Source organism: Botrytis sinoallii (assembly GCF_014898435.1).
Source record: "Botrytis sinoallii strain Bc 23 chromosome Unknown BSIN_006, whole genome shotgun sequence".
Taxonomy (NCBI): Eukaryota; Fungi; Ascomycota; class Leotiomycetes; order Helotiales; family Sclerotiniaceae; genus Botrytis; species Botrytis sinoallii.
In genome coordinates, this window is record NW_024066033.1 from 774,345 (window position 1) to 793,313 (window position 18,969).

An 18,969-nucleotide genomic window follows, 5' to 3' on the forward strand; every position below is an offset into this window, starting at 1 on the left:
AATAAAGATTCAAAGCAAGCTATTATTCTGGCTTTGCGATCTATTCATTAGATTCTTATTTTCCCTTATTAACAAGCTCCTGTTATAACATTCTTGGAATTATAAGATCGAGATTATACTAGACAAAGAGCTCCCGTACAATAAAGGTTGCTTAATATTCTAGTTGAGCTTCAAGTTATTCGCAAATGACTTGATGATAATCTAAATAAAGGATTTATTTGCGAATCCCGCTTTCGATTGGCTATCTTACTTCTTCTAGTTATAAAGCCTGGGGGGGGCATTCGAATTTGCCAGGACTATTGTGGATTGAACAATATTATTATTAAGAACTGTTATTCGCTATTACTAATTAAAGAAAACCCTCAATGCCTTATATTATACTAAAGTTTATACCAAATTGAATATTATCGCTATATTCAATAAACTATAGATCGTAGAAGATTATAAATAGAAGACTGCTTTTATAACTCGTTTTGGCTTATTCAAATCTCTAGTGATACCTTTCGGCCTTTATAATACTCCTGCCTTGTTTCAGAATTATATTAATCATATTCTTTTTGATCTCCTGGATAAGAATTGTACAGTACCTAGATGATATCTTGATTTACTCTAAGAATATTATAGATTATCGAAAGCAAGTTCACAAAATCGTTTAGAGACTTATTAATAGTGAATTACAAATTGATATTAACAAATACAAGTTCAAAACGAGGAGAACGAAGTATCTCGACCTAATTATTATTCCTGATAATATCGAAATAGATTCCAACAAAGTTAAGACTATTCTCAAATGAAAGTTATATTAAGCTAAAAGACCTCCAACACTTTTAAGGTTCACTAATTTTTATTAATACTTTATTTATAATTTTTCTAAAATTATGAAATCTTTAAATTGTTTATTGAAAAAAGAGAATATATAGAATTAGATTATTGATCAAAAGAATACCTTGAAAAATCTGAAGTATACTTTTGCCTTTGCTTTAGTCCTTGCAGATTTGATTATTATTGCTATATAGTTGTTGAGATAGATACTTTTGATTGGGCTATGAGCGGAGTACTTTCTCAATATAATGATAAGACTAATTATACCCAGTTATATATTTCTCCTCAAACACAATGCTGCCAAATACAATTATGAATTTATAATAAGGAACTATTAGTTATTATGCAAGTTTTAGAAAAATAGAGACTCAAACTATATAGAACTCAAAAGCCGTTCGAGATTATTACTGATTATAAGAATCTAGAGTACTTTATATTGATAAAGATATTGAATCAAAGATAAGCTAGATAAACTGAATTCCTGATTGGTTTCAACTTTCGTATTATATATAAACCGGGTTTTAAAGCAATTCGCCTTGATGTATTAAATAGAAAAGCAGAAGATCGCTTTGTATATGTCAATCTTAATAATAACCAAATCAAGAATTGTTTATAATAGTTTTTTCTGAAAAGAATATTCAATATTGCTATATTCAAAAACCTTATTCGATAAATAAATAACGATATCGACCTTATTGCGGTGCTTATGGGTATGATTATCCCCGATATTGAGAAGTCGATTAACGATTTTATTGATAAAGTATACAAATCATTCAATTGATTAGTACTATATATAAAACACTTCAGAATCTAATTGTTTGTTATTGATTACTATCGATTCGAAAAACCTCCGAATTGCTTTCAAGATTATAGATTTAATTAATAATAAAATTTTCTATTACAACCACCTCTTTGTTTTCTCCCTTCATAAAACTTTATATTTAGATTATATATCGAACACATTCTATTAATCTGGTAGGATATCCCGATCGAATTAAAACTATTGATTTCGTTTCCTGTATATACTAATAGCCTAATATATCGAGGAAATCGAAATTTACATATAAGTCTGTTAACTCTGCTTTTGAACCAAAGCTTTCTGTCTTGTTGTACCCGGATTCCTAGAACTCGCCTATTAGTACCATTCCGTCTCTGATCTGAATATCTCCATTAACTACATTACACTACTACCAATTAGTGAATACTATAGCAAAAAAGTATCAAATATATTATTTAATTATTTGTTGTCTACAAAAATATATTATTTCATTCCGGGTTATCGACCTATTTACAAAGGAGCTTGCTGATCGATTTATTTGAAAACAGTCTATTATCTTACAATACATCTAATAATATAATATCCAATAAAGATTCACAATTTATATCAAAATTCCTGGAAGCACTTATCCAAGTATTTATCAATTACTTTGAAACAATCCTTCTTATTCCATTTTGAATCTGATAGACAAACAAAGAGGATTAATACCATAATAAAATAATATCTTCGGGCTTTTATAAACTTTCACTAAGATAACTAGTATGATTAATTTCCACTTGCAAAGTTTAATGCTTAATAATATTACCTTAGAGACTATCGGTATATCCCCATTCTTTGCTAATTACGGTTTCACTTATGCCTTAATATTAAGCTCTTTTTACCTATTCCTTTAAATCTATTATATCAATATAAATACAATTCCTAAAGACTAATGAGATTACAGACCGATTTGATATCATTCTAACAAAATTGAAAAGCCCTAGCCACTCAATCTATTTAGAGATATAAAGATTATATTAATAAGACTTGTATTGATATCTTTTTATATAAAGAAAGTAATAAAGTATAGATTAGTATTAAAAATATAAAAACCAATTATCCAATAAAGAAAGGTAATAACAAATGGGATAGCCCCTATAAGATTCTAAAAGTTTATAAACAAGCCTGTCTACTCCAGCTCCCCACTAGTTTTAAGATCTTTTCAGTATTCCACAATTCATTACTCCAACCACTCTACCGTTTATTTGGACTAGTCGGTCAAGAAGCGATCAATGAAATCGAATCCCACTAAAACCAAGGCTGTATCCTAGAAAGAAATAATGAAATGAATGAGAAAACCAAGTGGTGGGAATTCAATAAACTATTTAACTACTATAACGAGAACGGATTTCACTATCAAGTCAAATGGAAACATTACCCAGCATTTTAACAACCCGCCAAAAATCTTTGCGATTAGGAAGATACGATTATTGCTTTCTATTTAGCAAATCCAGATAAACCAGAACTGTTTGTTTGGGTAGATTTCAAAAGATCTATTACTCCTAATCCCCCGCTAGTACTTATATCAAGTATACCCCCGAATTGAGGTCAAAGCAGACCTAAAAAGTTCTGGCAATTGATTATTATTTTCAAGAAAGTTTATTTTAATTCAATAATAGAAATTAGAGTATTTTAATATTATTTTGTTTTTTAAAAAAATCAATTAATATTGCAATCGTAGATCGATTGCCTTAAGCAAAGGGTACTATCACAGTGCCAACTATATGATCTGTAGTTATCTTCATGCCTCAGGTATAGTATACTAGCGCGCCCTACTTTCTATAAATAGGGCTTCACTCTTCCATAGCTCTTCTACCCTTATGGTACAATATAAGTCTTTACCCGTACCTTGACAGATATCTCAATCAATCAATTTGTATTATTGCTTAATTAACTTTGATATGGGAAACTATATATAGCTTAGTATAAGGAACTTTTCAATATAATAATTATTCAAGAAACTAGATTATCTTATTTAAGGAAGATTCAAGATTATTGGTTGGGCTAGAGATTCCTTTTAATTAAACTTATTGCTTATTATGAAAGTCCATTTTGTATTTCTATCTAGCAAGTTTTATAAAGTAATAAACAATTCACTTTCTGGATAAATCCTTGAACCACCACCCCCAATAAATATTATTAATAATATTGAATGGGAAGTAGAGTATATTCTAACTATAAAGAAAATATATCAACAGCTTAAATATAGAGTATTGTGGCTAAATGCTGATAATGATTTCATTTGGTACTCTGCCTTTAACTTAAAAACTATCCTGTACTATCTTTGTAATTTCTATTTACAAAATCCCACTTTGCTAGAACCTCTTATACATTTATTGGAATAGATTTATCTTTATAAAAATGAAAAGGATAATTATAATTTTACAGATAATAATTAATATATAAATGAAAAAGATAAAAAGAACTTCTTTAATTTATTATTATAATAAAGAAAATCCTAATTATATAAAAAGCTGAAAGTAATTGAATAAAGATAAAATGTTAATAAAAAAAGTCTTTTCCTCTGTCCGATAGGTTTAAATCAAATTAGAAAAAAAGCTCTTATAATTATTAATGGTTATGGTTGGGTAAGGTATGATAGTAAAGATTGGATGGTTTAAATCGAAATATTAGCTGAGTCTCTAGTCAACAGTGATAATAAGTATATATAGAATAACTATAAATCGAAAGACAAGATAACTCTTAGTTATAGTATATGTGATAATAAGACCAAGCTAGTATTCAATTGTATCCAATCGCTTATAAACTACCAAAAGCTTTATTTCCATTTGAGTTATAATGAGCTGGTGCTATTGCTTCAATTCGTTTTCTTATATTGTAATCTTTGCTATGTGATGCTCTGCGGCTTTTTGAATAAGGGTAAAAGGAAGTATTTCTTTTGAAATGTAATTCTTTAGCTTCTCCTATATATCAAGTTATCTTAAGAATTAATTTTGCTAAAAGTTAATAAAAGTTATAACTTATCTTTATTATATTATTATATTTAATAATAGCTAATTGGTATTGAAGAAATATCTTATATATATCCCTATCAGACAAATACTTATACTTATACTTGCTAGTCAGACAAAGTAGATAGCAAGATTGACCAAACAATTATTCAGAAAGTTGATAGCAAATATTATTTTCTTTACTGAAAATATAATTATGTATATAGTCAACACAAATCTAGCTATCCTCCTAAATATATTATTCCTACTATAGTATTGTCTTTTTTGGTAACCTTTTATTTGGAGATTCCTATTTATTGATATCAATAAAGCTAATACTTCTATAATAAAATATATCGAATTTATAATCAGATTGACTTTGATATAAGGCCTTTAAAATATCTTCCTTAACTATCTTACTATTATTTTCGAGATTACGAAAATGATATATTACTGTGATCAATTTGTTAGCAAACTTCTTTTTATAATTATTAATATAATCAATCAAGGAATTGTATTTTTCTTTCAAATTCTGTTTCGAAAAACGATGGAATGGATATATCCAATAAGTATATCAAAGATCAATCCTATCTTTAGGCATATTACTTTTGATATCTATAATTGCATTTGTTAGATAAGCTAATCACAAGCTAGAGATATTAAAAGAAAGCTTTATTTATATATATCTTTATCATTTAACCTATCTTCTTTATTATCTTTCTCCTTATTAATAAGATTATTACTATTCCTACTATAATTCAACTTTTTCTTTTCTTTAATAGAACACTTGCCTTGTATAATAGAAAAGATAAATACCTTTTTCGCTGCAAGTTATAAAGAAATATATCAGCAAAGCAAATACAAAAGAAAAATAAACAACTTACTACCATATATGTGTCCTCCCATTACTTCAACTATACTAATAACAACTTATTCTTGCTGCTGTGTTTTCTTGATAATATAAAAGGCATATTGATTATGATTAAGGGATATAAAGAAGGTAAATGATTAGAAAAGATTTAAAAGAGAAAGGGAAATTCGAATAATCTATATGTTTTAAAGGCTTTATATTATTATTAGGCTATAGAACGATTTCCTTCGTTTTCTATACACCTTTTTATCGCGAAAAAAGCAAAATTTGCGCATATGCCTGTTTATTATGTTATACTATAATGTAAATAACAACACCTTATTGGGATCACTGATATATCTATAGATTAGATAATTATAAAGCTTGAGGACAAGCTTTTTCGAAAGGGGGGGTAGTGTTATGGATCGCACTTAATCGCAGCTGCAATTGCTTATATGCATATTTGTGTATATACACGATTACGTATACATAGCTAGTATATAGAAGTGCTCTACGAGCGCTTTGCTCCCGATTCTGTAGTTGTAGATTCTAAGGATAAATTGTACCCTGCTCTCGCAGTTCTTCTAAGGCAAAGTGTCACAGCCTTTAGATTGACTATATAGTTGCGTGTGTAAACATATTAATCTCCATATAGTATTATATGAGGGGATCAATATGTCTGTCTATGGTTCGTCTAATCTAGCCCGTTTAGGTAGCCGTATTACTAATCACTACACGTGCTTAGTACCGGTAACTTCTATTCCTTTTAACAAAAACTAATAAGCAAAACAAATTAAATACTATAAAAACTAACATTAAATAAAACAATAATTTAATGATTATTATATTCATTAGATTATAGGTGTAAATAATTAAAAAACTATTAAAGAAATGGGGGGGAATAATAAGAAAATTTCTGAAATAAAGAAAATCTTTATTAAATTAAATAGGTTTTTGTAGCTTCTCTATAAACTATATTCAAAGTATTCTCAACTTTAAGGTTTTTTATAGATAACCCTTAACTATATAAAATTTAATCAATTCGTAAAGCACTATCGATTACTTATATTATATTATTATTATCAATATAAAGCTTATAAAAATCAAAATAAAGAAAAGAATCGAAAGATAGAAAATCGAAGGAATTATATTGTAACTGGGATTCTGTCACGGGATCACCTCTGGGAGTATTCAGAAGCTTTACCGCTGAGCTAAACGCCCAAAAGACTAGGAGGTAGAAACTGGAAGTTCTACCTTACTCTCACATATATAGTAGAACAGGATAGAACAGAAAGGGCTTAGTATTACTTTGTGATATTATCCCTTTCCTTAAGGTATAATCTCCATACCATTATCTATTAGGAGGTTTCAGAATTCAGGATTCAGAATTCTAATACCTCAGGCATTCAGACAAACAGACAGGATCTATATATGCTAATCCTCAAACCAATAAAGGCTTGTAAGCTATTAAGTGGGCCCCCCATATAGCTCCACTTATAACCAAGGGTAGTTCTACCTAATATCACAGGATCATCTCTGGGAGTATTCAGAAGCTTTATCGCTAAGCTAAATGCTCAAAAGATTAGGAGGTAGAACTGGAAGTTCTATCTTACTCTCACATATATAGCAGGACAGAACAGGACAGAAAGGGCTTAGTATTACCCTGTGACAGATTCTCAAGTTATCAAAAGAAAATAAGAGTAGATAACAATTGTCTGCCAAAACTTCATTACTCTTTTCAACCTCATAGATTAGATTACAATAGTATCATACATCTAAGTATTTCATATAGTCTTTATTGTCTTTAATCCTATAGATTAAATCACTATAATGCTGCATATCTGAGTATTTATTATAATCTCTATTATTTTCAATCTTATAGGCTGAATCGCTTTAATACTATACACCTGAATATTTATTACAGTCTCTACCGTAATAGCACCGCGTGCTTTACAACACCACACAGAATACCGAAATCTTACAACAATACCGAAGCCAGATTTATTCACCAAGCGGAACCACACTCCCCCAATTGCTCAATCGTATTGAACCAAATACCACCTAAATATCTTTTGGATTTGATTATATTTACAAAAAATAACAGTCTCCAGATTTAACGAAATCGCTACTATCTATCGTAATATTAATCAAGTGATTTTGGAAAACTAATCCTAGTGCTACGCGAATCCGGGCTTATAACCTGTTAAAAGATTGTATATAAGTTGATAGAAAAGCCTTGATATTATTAAGTTCTATATAGAGATACAATATATATGTGTGGATTCGATAGAGTTATATACGGGCTAATCCCGATACAGCATAGCATGATATACGGTATAAGCACCTTTTCTAACAATATAGATATTAACTTTGTCACACATAGGGTATTCAGTGTGGATTGCGAACATGTTATCGGACCATGCATGAGAAGCTGCAAGATATGATGGCATGGCATCAATGGAGTAGGGTTCAAGTGCTCCGGAATCCATATTGATCAACTTGGTTCGCGTTATGTTTGTACTTTACTGTTGTCTTCGTCGCGTCGTACCTGATACGTATCTTGGTGGAAGCTAGTACCTCTAGGAAGCTTTTCAATCAAACTCCCAATTCATTGTAATTAAGATTGAAATTGGAGAATGACTATTAAGACAGCAGAGATCGAAAGAGCCACTGTGCTGTTGGGGCATACACGTTGATGATTGAGGAGCCTCGTACGTCGAGATCCAAAAAGCTTCGGCTTGTTCGAGATCCTCGTAACATAATCTTGATATAACTAATAGACGAAAGTATCAAGTTCCAGCTCGTCGATTTCCGACTGAATTGGTAGTTATCAATAGTCCGTGCACGAAATTGACTGTTAGTCGGCTCCCTCGGACAAACCAACCAAGGTTGGACAAAAAATATTTCACAATACAACAATGATTCAAAAAAGTTCAATCAAATTATCAATTCCCTAACATTATCTATCGAGATTCAAAGGGTAGCATTGATGAGTTGGTTCCTTATTGAATTTCGGAGAAGGAATCTGATGAACTTGATTTTGTCCCTTTATTTCGTCCACACTGAGTGTATTCCGCACGACGCCACATGCCTCGACAACAGAACATAAACATCGACACACTCATCAAGCTGCACTTAATTCTCATTGGAGCTCGGAATATCTCAATATATCACGAGCTACCAGGCAGAAGCTATTGTGTTGAACGACTGCGGAACGATCAAATGACCTGGATACTCGTTTCGTTTACGTAGGCATCGTGTTGGAACATCGCGGATTCTCTTTGACAAGCATGCTCGTCTCATCAGCCCTCGGTACTGAACTTGCCACTTGAATACAAATGCTCGCTTCTGTCACACACAAATATGCGGAAAGCATTTCATAGCGTCTAAATTTCCTACTACCTACTAGCGCTTACATACTGAAAGATAGTCCACCATTAGCACTTATCAAACTTCCCGTCATCCACGATGAATCTGGATCGCAGATGATGGCAATAATGCCTGCAATATCATGATCATAAGCTGCTCTTCCACCTAATCGATTGCCTAATTCTCTGACTTCAGGACTGTCGGTTTCTCTGACTGGGGCTAATGGCGTCAATGGATTCCACAAAGCCAGACCCTGTTTAACTTCCTCGGAAGCAGACAAATACATGTCAGTCATAACAGGCCCAGGATTAATAGCATTAACTGTTGCCCTTTCCGCCAATTCTCTAGCCCACACACGAGTCATTGCCTCCATCGCCGCTTTCGTACCTGAGTACAACGTTGTGTGCGGCGTCCCGATTTTGGAACTGATACTAGACATCATCACAATACGACCAGAACGATCGGTGGGGAGGAAGGGCTTGCAAGCTGCTGTCAACAGCGTAGGGTCCAACACATTGACAGCGTAGATGTGGTGGAATTCTTTTTCGATAACACTCTCAAGGGGACCGACATATAAAACTGCGGCATTGTGTACCAGTATATCGATTTGTAGAGCGCCAGTATTGGAGTTTTTGAAATTCTCTTTCGCAGCAGCGATAATCTGTTCGCAGCCAGCAGATGTACTAATATCTGCACGCACGGTTATCGCTTTTATACAATGCTTCGATTTGAGTTCTACTTTGAGAGTAGCTGCGGCAACATCAGAGCTCGTAGTAGCATAGTTGATAACAATATTGCAGCCTTTGCTTGCAAGCTTTCTAACTATTCCAGCCCCAATACCTAAGCTTTGATGAGCATCACGAGTGTGTAATGTTAGGAAACTTAGGGCGAGAGCTTACTTCTGGCTGACCCAGTGACAATAGCCAATTTACCTTCATGGATCCGAGGTTCTACAGCCTGTGACGGCAGTTGCGTCTCTAACATGTTTTTTTTTTGGCTGAGCTGAGCTGAGCTGATGTGATGAGACCTCGAGTTCTGGCCGGAATTTTCGATGACTTCTATCGAATATTGGATATGGATCAATTACATAGTACCCAAACTTGTGATGACAGATCTGTCCTTCCCAACCTCCCACTACCCCTGACACAAGATTCAGCTTTCCTCCACCATCGTATGTTATAGGCGCATTGTACATGGGGCAACATTTCTCCATCGAATTGGTAGAATGACAATCAACCATAGATCTTGCATGTCTCTAACGTAGTCTGAGAAGCCGGCACAAGTTCCATGTTTTGGAAAGGAATATGCATTAGATTGCAAATTCCGGTAAAGATTCGCCAAATGCCAGTCGTCAATATGCGTTTCTTCAAATACCCCGTTTATTCAAATCTCCATCTTATTTAATGGGCCAACGCATATTTGGTAAACGAGTGTAATTATTACCTAGGTACACTCAAGTGGGTACAGGAATTGATCCCGGATTTTCCAAATAGCGGGGCAATTGTTCTTCCTGAAGTTAGCCGTTCCCTGTACCGAGAGGGCGTATGGGTCCCCCCATCTCTATTTTGCGGCAAGCTTTAATGTAGATATTTGTGGACTGGGATTAGTATATTCTTTAGTCATTGAGCCTCGCAACCATTGCACCTATCGCACGTGGTTATGAGGATCAATTCGCTCACTCTAGCTCAGCTGTTTCCCCATTCTAAACAGTGATCAAACTGCAAAGAAATGACTCAAGACTACCGTAGAAACCAACACATTAGGACTAATACTAAGCTTATTTCAGTTTCTGGCTTTTCCCGAAGCTGAAACAAAAGTGGATAACATAAGTGTATTTGCTTGAGAATGATATCAAATTCTTCACCCCGGGAATAGGAAATGAGAAAAAATCTTATTGAAATGGAGATTCATTGGTGCAACTCTTCACTTGCGAATTTAGACGGTACTGAGTTTTTTATGTAACATTGTGGGGAACGCAATCAAGGTGAACAGGCTGCCAAGAAACTGATCTTGACCCCTGGCAAAACTTTCTCAGGAGTAAATAAGCCTCGACTTTCAATAGAAATATCCGATTATCGTTAGCAAAGAAAACCATGCCAAGGAGTTATCAACGCGGAATAGATAGCTTCCTGCATTCCTCATGACTAGAATTGGACTTTCTTGCCGACATATGAGCTATCAGAGCAACCATTACCGACTCGTTATTTTACATCGCCTACCGCGGTTCGAACAAGATGCATTGCCATTACTTCAAGACAACCCTTTCTCGTGGCATACAGAGTGGTCTGATATCTAAATGGGCTAACGTCGTCAAGGAGATACGAGCCTAACCTCTGGCTTCAAGACTCAACTAGCACCTTGTGTAGGGATGAACTCTATGCTAATGTAACCGATTTCCCTACTACATGCACGTCCCTGCTATATGCACGATCTCGATCACCCTTTTTGAATAACTTTAAAAATTAATAACAATTCCAATTTATAAGATAAAGAGCTAGCAATTTAATTAATAAATGATAAGATACAATACTATCTAAAAACATAATAAAATCTTCAGATTTTGAATTTCGATGGAACTTGTAGTGCTTGCTCTCTATTAGATTGTAATATGACCTTCTTCTCTTTTCTTTTTGAATTATTAGTCTTTATAGCATTAAAGAGCTCTATAGTTTTTGTTAATGTTAGATTTATAGTAAAAAAAGCTTTAAAAAACTTTTTATTTCTTTTGATTAGAGATTTTATTGATTTTAGAATCTTTTTAATCTTCTCTTTATATTATATACAATCTAACAATCAATCTCCCTCTACAATACCCTCTTTTTCATTTCAATCTTCTTTTATTCCTTCTCAGCTTTCTTTTCAGCTTTTATCTGAAACTTAGCTTCCTTTTCTTGTTCCTCTTTAAATACTTTATCTTCTTGATACACTTTAGCTTTAATAATAGTAGAAGGTGATCATAAAAATACATCATTCCCCTTCTTTCCAATGAGATTAAACATTTTGAACAAGCTCTTTTCCTTTTTTCAAGCTTTAGAAACCTTTTCTAAACCTTTAGATCTATATCCTTATATAAAAGCTTCAGCTCCTAATATAATTGCAGCCTTAAAAAGCTTTAAAGTAATCTTATGGGTAGGAGTACAACGAAATTCTAATTTCATTCTATACATCGCTTTTGATATATACAATATAGCAAGAATATCCCTATGAGTTTTTAATAATATAGATAGTGTAAAAGGAGTTTTCGGAGTAATACAATTGATTGTAAAACTTCTATTCATAGAATATATACCCGTTTTTTCAAAGGATTATAAGATATTATGCCTCGTACAAGTAAGCTCCAAGCCTTTTTAAATATACCCCAAAATATACACTTTGTTATATCAATAATCCCCTTATTATTGTACATCAAATCATTCAATAATATACTGTAATTCGTCGAAAAAGCACTGAAGATTCCAACATCAAGAGGCTGTAGTCGATATATAAAATAAGGGAAGAGAATTAAAACAATAATCTTTAATTCATTATATTTTAAAAGGAATTCCATATTGACATAACTAGAATAACTATTGATAATAAGTAAACGATATTTTCCACCTGCTTTTCGATATATAACAGGATTGAATATGTTTATAAGCTAATATAGGCCAAAAGCATTCGATAACCACCCATTGCTTAAGACTTCAAAATAGACTTTATCCTTCTCCCCTATATCCTGAACCCATATATCTTATAGATCCCTTGAGTCTCCTTTATAAATAAGAGCGGAAAAGAGAACTATCCCATCAGCATATATAATTACCAATAGAGTAATAAACTCTCTTAATCCATCTTGCCTAGCTTTTATCACTCTGCCTCTATTATAAGCGCTAGCACTCATTATCCTCTTCATAGTCCTCCCCATACCAATCATAAAGCCCTTCTCATCCCAATTGTAATATATCTCTCGGCCATATATATATTTTATAATTACTTTTATCAACTAAATTAAAAAAGAGGAGTATTAGCAAAAGCGTTTTAGATAATAAAGATCAACAATAATAGAAAATAGCTCAAATCAGATTATAAAAGTAATCAAATATAGTAATATTATTAACTTTCACACACAAATTATTAATATAACGGAGATACCGACTTTTAAGACATATTGAATGCCTCTTGACAAAATTGCTAGTCCAGTTCTTTTCCACCTCTCTGCCTAGAATCTCTTCTACAAGGTTTCTGATTATATAGCTTATAGAAGGAATAGATCTCTGTATTAGCTTATTGATTTGATTAACTAAAACCTTCTTTGATTACTAGAAAGCATTTGTTTTGTATCGAAGAGAAACTGTTTTCTCAAGATAGTTTTATCTCTATACTACCAGAAGAGCATGGATCGATTAATTTTAAAGAAATTAGCTGTCTGGGTGTATTTAGAAGCTTGAATCTTTTTCAAATGATTTAATATAAGCTCTATATAAGCCTCTAAAGATATATCATCAATGTTTGAAGTTATAATGTTGATATTTTCAAAGTCGTGCACGTAGTAGGGACGTGCACATAGTGGGGAAATCGGTTACCCCAGCTTTGTTTGTTTTTCTTGAGTTCTGGAAGAGTTGATTTATGTGCTCAGCTTTACAGCCACGTGAATTTCAGTCTTTTAGTTGAGATCTTTCTGGGTTGTCATACGGCATGCTGGCACAAAACGTGGCAAGATTTCAGATGACAATGAGATGGACAATTGACAATCAATTGCAAATCAGTCAAAATTTACGAGTTCGAAATTATGTACTGAGCGACGTCACTGTCGAGAGAATGCGAGTAGTTTTTGGCAAGTGATTATGCCCTTATGATCATTTTCTATTCTTTCAGTTGATACGGGCAACCAATATCCTAGTTTACTTCGCCAAATATCCTCCATCTACGGGCAAACAAACACCAGTGACATATGAGGAATTATCTGACGAGAGCCACAACGAGGCTTGTGCGACTTCATGAGCCATTCCGAAACGATGCAAGTTGCTGACCGTTGGGGCAAACTCTTCCATGGTAGTTCCCAAAATCTCCAATGCTGCGGCTGACATATCACTCTGCTTTTGCGTTAGTTTCGTGAAATGCTATATTATTGCAACATAGTGATAAACTCACAAAGATAGCACCTGGTGCAACGGCATTCACCCGGATCCCCTTTGGTCCTCCCTCCACAGAGGCATGTTTAGTCAAACCAATGATAGCATGTTTCGTTGCTGTATAAGCAGGCATGTTTGGTTGTGGCCTAAAAGCGTTGATAGATGCAATATTGACGATAGAGCCTTTAGTGCCCTGTTTTGCCATCTGTTGCATTTCATACTTGCAACATAGAGCGGTTCCAGTGAGGTTGATTCCCACGAGAGTATTCCAGTAGTCTTCATCAAAATTGATAAGCTGCGTTTTGTCTGGCGTGAGAGCAGCGTTGTTAACAGCTACATCGAGCTTGCCGAATTTCTTGACTGTTACCGCGATGAGATTTTGAACGTCCGCCGACTTGGAGATGTCGCATCGCACAAATATGATGTCCCCAAACTGCGACAACTCTTTCTCGGTTGCTTGACCCTCGACTACTTTCACATCGGCAATGACCACTTGAGCACCAGCTCGTAGAAAGACTGATGCTGTAGCCTTTCCCATGCCTTGTGAACCGCCGGTTATGATTGCAACCTTGCCTTTCAGGACAGGGTAGACGGCAGCCTCTGGAACTTCCATTTTGCGGGTGATGTAAATTAAAATGTATAAAGTACGGGACTGACTCGAGTTGAATTGAAAGTATATATTTCTTTGGAGTGAATTTGACCAGAGCAACAATAGTATGATATAGGAGATATCACTGCTGCACGTTTATGGCCAACCAAGTAGATTTAATTGACCTCGTAAATCACGTAGGAGCTGCAAGTGAGACAATATAACACATCAAGCGAGTTATGAAGCCTCCGATTGTGTGGAAAAGCCGAATGATTGGTGGTGGCGCTGGCTGCTGAAGCTCTGACATCTTTATCCACTGCGAAAGCTATTTTAGCGGTGTACATTTGATTGATCACAATCCCATCTTATCAGTCTCGATTATATGCCGGCAAACCTGTAGGCTATGACCCACACCACTCCTTACAGTTTAAAAAAAGACTGTCACTTCCGAATCTGCAGCAGAGCTTTTGTGACATATCGAAATCGAGCTTTACATTTACGCGAAAGAAATCTACAGTCATACAGAAGAACTTGGTTATACCGGACTGAAATTTTCGACCAATCAAATCCGGTATATTCATGATTTCGGTATAAAAAATGGTGGTTCAAGTTCTCTAACCAAAATTTATATTCGATTCAGCTTCAAACCCCGATATTTTCGAAAAATATTATGTGATGATAGTCCAATCAAGCTTATTTATTTAAAATTCAGCTTATTTAGTTAATATATTACCAAAATTTATATCGAATTTGTGAAAAAAGTGTCTGATATATTGGTTTTATTTAAAATCCGGTATTCTTATATAAAAAGTAATCAAATCAGGAAATTATTCCGATATATCCAAGATTCTGGTATATCCCAGTCCGGTATAGCCAAGTTTTTTTGTAGATGGTTTAGTCAATCCTTGTCACTTTTTATCTAACTTTACATGTTTGCCAAGAAAATTTGACGGCGGGGCAAAGAATGAAGCTAATTCTGCAGGTTCTGGGGTAGGCCCGAGCGTCTGGATTTTCAATGCTAAGCTCGTGCCATTTCAGGACGATCTGTGAAAATGACGTGAAACTTTGATGTGGCAACTTCATACTTCCAATAACTGCAATCCAGTAGTGCTGCTAGGCTGGAGCTAGTGGCACTTGACGAAGTTCGTCCGAAGTCATTCTATGGAAAAGTTTTCCGGCGCCTATGCAGTATGTCTGACACCAGGCTGAATATTAACAAGATGGGCCTGGCAAATATCAATCAATGGCAACTTATGGCCCTTGCAACATGTGGTGTATATGGCCCGATCTAACCTCATGTTTACCTCGCGGAGAACCAATTTGATACTGCCGCGAACCCCTAGCCAAGTTCGGAGAAATATACTTTGGAAGTCAGCAAAGATTCGCAAGTAGCGTCGGCGAGTGCTGTATTTGGTCTTTATCGGGAGGATAATCCCTGGTCCCACGAGGTGTATTAGCCATGAATTTATCCAGTCATCTGGAAGTTAATTATTATTATAAGCTCGCTCGCACTTGGCTTGAGCATTGCTGTTATTTCAGACGAGACTGTGACCTAACTTGCGACCAACCCATTTCTCTTTCTGATTGTCGCCTCAAGGATTTTTCATACGATTTTCAATATGGCAGAAGTAGAGGTTAAGGCACCTGTGCCCCAGACTGAAGAGAAGCAATCTTCGGAGAGGGGCAATTCCAGCCAGGGAGATGGAGTTGATATCCCAAGACATACAAGTTTTGTCAACGTTATGGTTGGAACAATGCTTCTTCCAAAATTTACAATTACTGATGAAGTTCCAGGTCTTGGTGACTGCTTGTCTTGGTGGTTTTCTTTATGGCTTTGCTGCCAACGCAATCTCTGGCACAGTTGCTCAGCCGACATTCATCGCCAAATTTTTGACAAACTCTCAGGCTCTACAGCTCACAGATGCAATGCTTGGAGGGTAAGTGAAACAACTGCTTTGCCTTTTCCTCCGCTGATTAACTCCAAAAGATTCTTAGGTGGTGCTATGGTTGGCTCTCTCCTACAAGCCCCAATATCCAACAAGTTCGGGCGACGTATTGCCAATGCAGTGGCCGCGGGTATCGTGATTTTCGCTGCTGCTATCTCAGCTGGAGCTGTCAACGTTGCTATGTTTATTGCAGGCCGCGTTCTTACCGGTGTTGGTGCAGGCATGGTTCTCGCCAACTCTCCAGTTTACATGAGTGAAGTTGCTCCTCCTCACAACCGCGGCATGCTTGTTGGACTTCAAGGTGTTGGTATCGTTACCGCGTATATCATGGCTGCAGTTTGCGCCTTGGGATTCAATTTTGTCGAAGCCGAATATCAATGGAGATTGGTCTTCATTGTACTCTGTGGAGTTGCTTGTCTTCTCCTAGTGTCTCTCTGGTATCTACCCGAATCCCCAAGATGGTTGATGGAGAAAGGAAGAGACGCAGAGGCCAAGCAAGTTTTGGAATACTTGCACAAGACCAAAGCAGACCCTTATAACACTTTAGCTCGTGCTGAAGCAGTTCAAATCAGAGCTCAAGTATACACCGAGAGATCTCTACCAAAAGGCTTCATCTATATCTTCTCTACCCCGCATCTCAGAAAACGCGCCTTTATTTCGATCATTCTCTGGACTATGGGTCAAGGAACTGGTATCACTGCAATCGCAAATCTCATCCCCACATTTATGGCAGGTCTCGGGTTTGGTACTGTTGTTCAATTAGGGCTTGGTATTGTCTGGTCTGTTTGCGCTGTTATTGGATGCGGTATCAACGTTGTTCTTTTGGACCGCATTGGAAGACGAAAGCTTTTGAGTGAGTTAGCTCAAACTTCTCAATGGTCCTTGCTAACCTCATTTAGTTATTGGTGGTTTCGGAATGGCTGCTATTCTTAGCACAATGGCTGCATTGGTCAAGTACTATCTCGGTACACCTGCAGGCCCTGGTGTCAGAGCGCTTGTTGCTCTCTATTTCATCATGGGTGCCTTCTTCACTTCGACGATCGAATGTACTTCTTACGTTTACGGCTCTGAAATCTGGCCAACCCATCTCCGTAGTGAAGGATCCACCATCACATATCTCAGTTTCTTCGGAAATGCCATCGCGTATAGTGCTCCTGTCTCTGTTGGCTTGAACAACATCGGATGGAAGTTCTATATGATTCTCATTTGCGTGACTGTTGTCACTACCATTATGATTGTCATCTGGTTCCCAGAGGTAATAATTCCATCGGCTACTTTACATGTTCCCTTTACTAATGACTTTTACAGACAATGGGTTTGACATTAGAGGAGATCAATGTTACATTTGGTGAAAAGGTCGAGTTAGAGCTCAAGGATGCTCTGTACAACGAGACTGAATCGACAACATCAGACCCCTCAAGGAAAGAATCTGCAGCATAAAGCTTCGGTAAACCTCATAATATTTGAGGAATGCTCTTGGTGCGGACTTGACCAATTTCAACGCCTAGAGCATGAATTTTTTGACGGACACAAAAATAATGAAAACAATTTTAATGACTTAGTATTAATTATATAAACATTGATAACTTGCGTTCCTCTTGCGGCTTCGAGTTTTCTTTGATGTGATCTATAAAATTTGTGCAATTGTTTTGCAGACAGTGCGGGCGTCATTTCCTCTTTTCAAAGTTTTCTTCGAGTACCAAGGTAACGCAGCTTCTAAGCTTCAAACGCACCAACACGCCCTATATTAAAAGCTTTTATCAAACTTTAAAAATTTAGTTGTAAATCTGATCCACCTTTCGCCGTTACAGAAATATGGATATCCAGACTCAATGTTATCATTTCCAAAGAGTAGGCGAGGTGAGGACTCTTTGATTTTCAACAAAAAGGCACTGATCGTCCTTACGTAGGTAGCTATCTGTTTACATGTTGAAAGGAGAGATATGAGTATCAAATGGTTCTGGCCTCGTGGGCCATCTATCTGGATTCTGCAAATCCGGGGCCTACTAGGATCCAGGATGAAAATTTCTGTCAATGTCGAATCATAATTCTAGTGCCCGCTGCCAAGTTATTCCATTTTCCTCACTAGTCTCCACATGACTTTGTACTACCGACAGGGAGGCGGGCACGTGGGGCCGACCGAGCTGCCGCGGCCCACTTCCAGGCTCAACTCCCCCTGCCTGTATCAATGATTATCCGAGCAACGCATCTGCACGACGTACGACCTGAATTATGAAAATTTTACTTCTTTTCATCTCAAAGTCTATTCTTCACCGATGTTAAAGGAAACAAAACATTTCATTTCGAACGTCAATAGTGGAAAAGATTAGAGCAGAAAACCCACGCTAATTTCACCATAATTATGTATGTTATTGCAGCTCCTAAGCTTCACTAGTCGCATTTCTGATTCAGTCACAGGCGTTTTGTTGTTGAAGATCCGCAGATCTCTATCCCAGTCACAATGGCCCACGAATAGGGTCTTCCAAGCGAGGCCGCGGCATCATCTCGATTGTA

The 18,969-nt window shown here is 35.7% G+C and overlaps 3 protein-coding genes across 3 annotated transcripts; 1 reads left to right on the forward strand and 2 right to left on the reverse strand.

The window, feature by feature from the left end:
• Positions 1–8,447: 8,447 nt before the first annotated feature.
• EAF02_004061 (uncharacterized protein) lies at positions 8,448–9,927 on the reverse strand. Its single transcript, XM_038900109.1, has 2 exons — positions 9,709–9,927; positions 8,448–9,649 (listed from the first exon to the last, which is right to left on the reverse strand). The coding sequence occupies exons 1-2, from the start codon at positions 9,791–9,793 to the stop codon at positions 8,853–8,855; spliced, it is 882 nt and encodes a 293-aa protein (XP_038759816.1). The 5' UTR covers positions 9,794–9,927; the 3' UTR covers positions 8,448–8,852.
• A 3,762-nt stretch (positions 9,928–13,689) lies between these two features.
• EAF02_004062 (uncharacterized protein) lies at positions 13,690–14,533 on the reverse strand (the record flags this gene model as incomplete). The annotated part of the gene is made up of 2 exons (XM_038900110.1): positions 13,690–13,881; positions 13,940–14,533. The coding sequence occupies 2 exons, from the start codon at positions 14,531–14,533 to the stop codon at positions 13,690–13,692; spliced, it is 786 nt and encodes a 261-aa protein (XP_038759817.1).
• A 1,595-nt stretch (positions 14,534–16,128) lies between these two features.
• EAF02_004063 (uncharacterized protein) lies at positions 16,129–17,895 on the forward strand (the record flags this gene model as incomplete). Its single annotated transcript, XM_038900111.1, has 5 exons — positions 16,129–16,254; positions 16,304–16,446; positions 16,497–17,308; positions 17,355–17,710; positions 17,764–17,895. 5 exons carry the CDS (start codon positions 16,129–16,131, stop codon positions 17,893–17,895), a joined length of 1,569 nt encoding a protein of 522 aa, XP_038759818.1.
• Between the last annotated feature and the right edge of the window lie 1,074 nt (positions 17,896–18,969).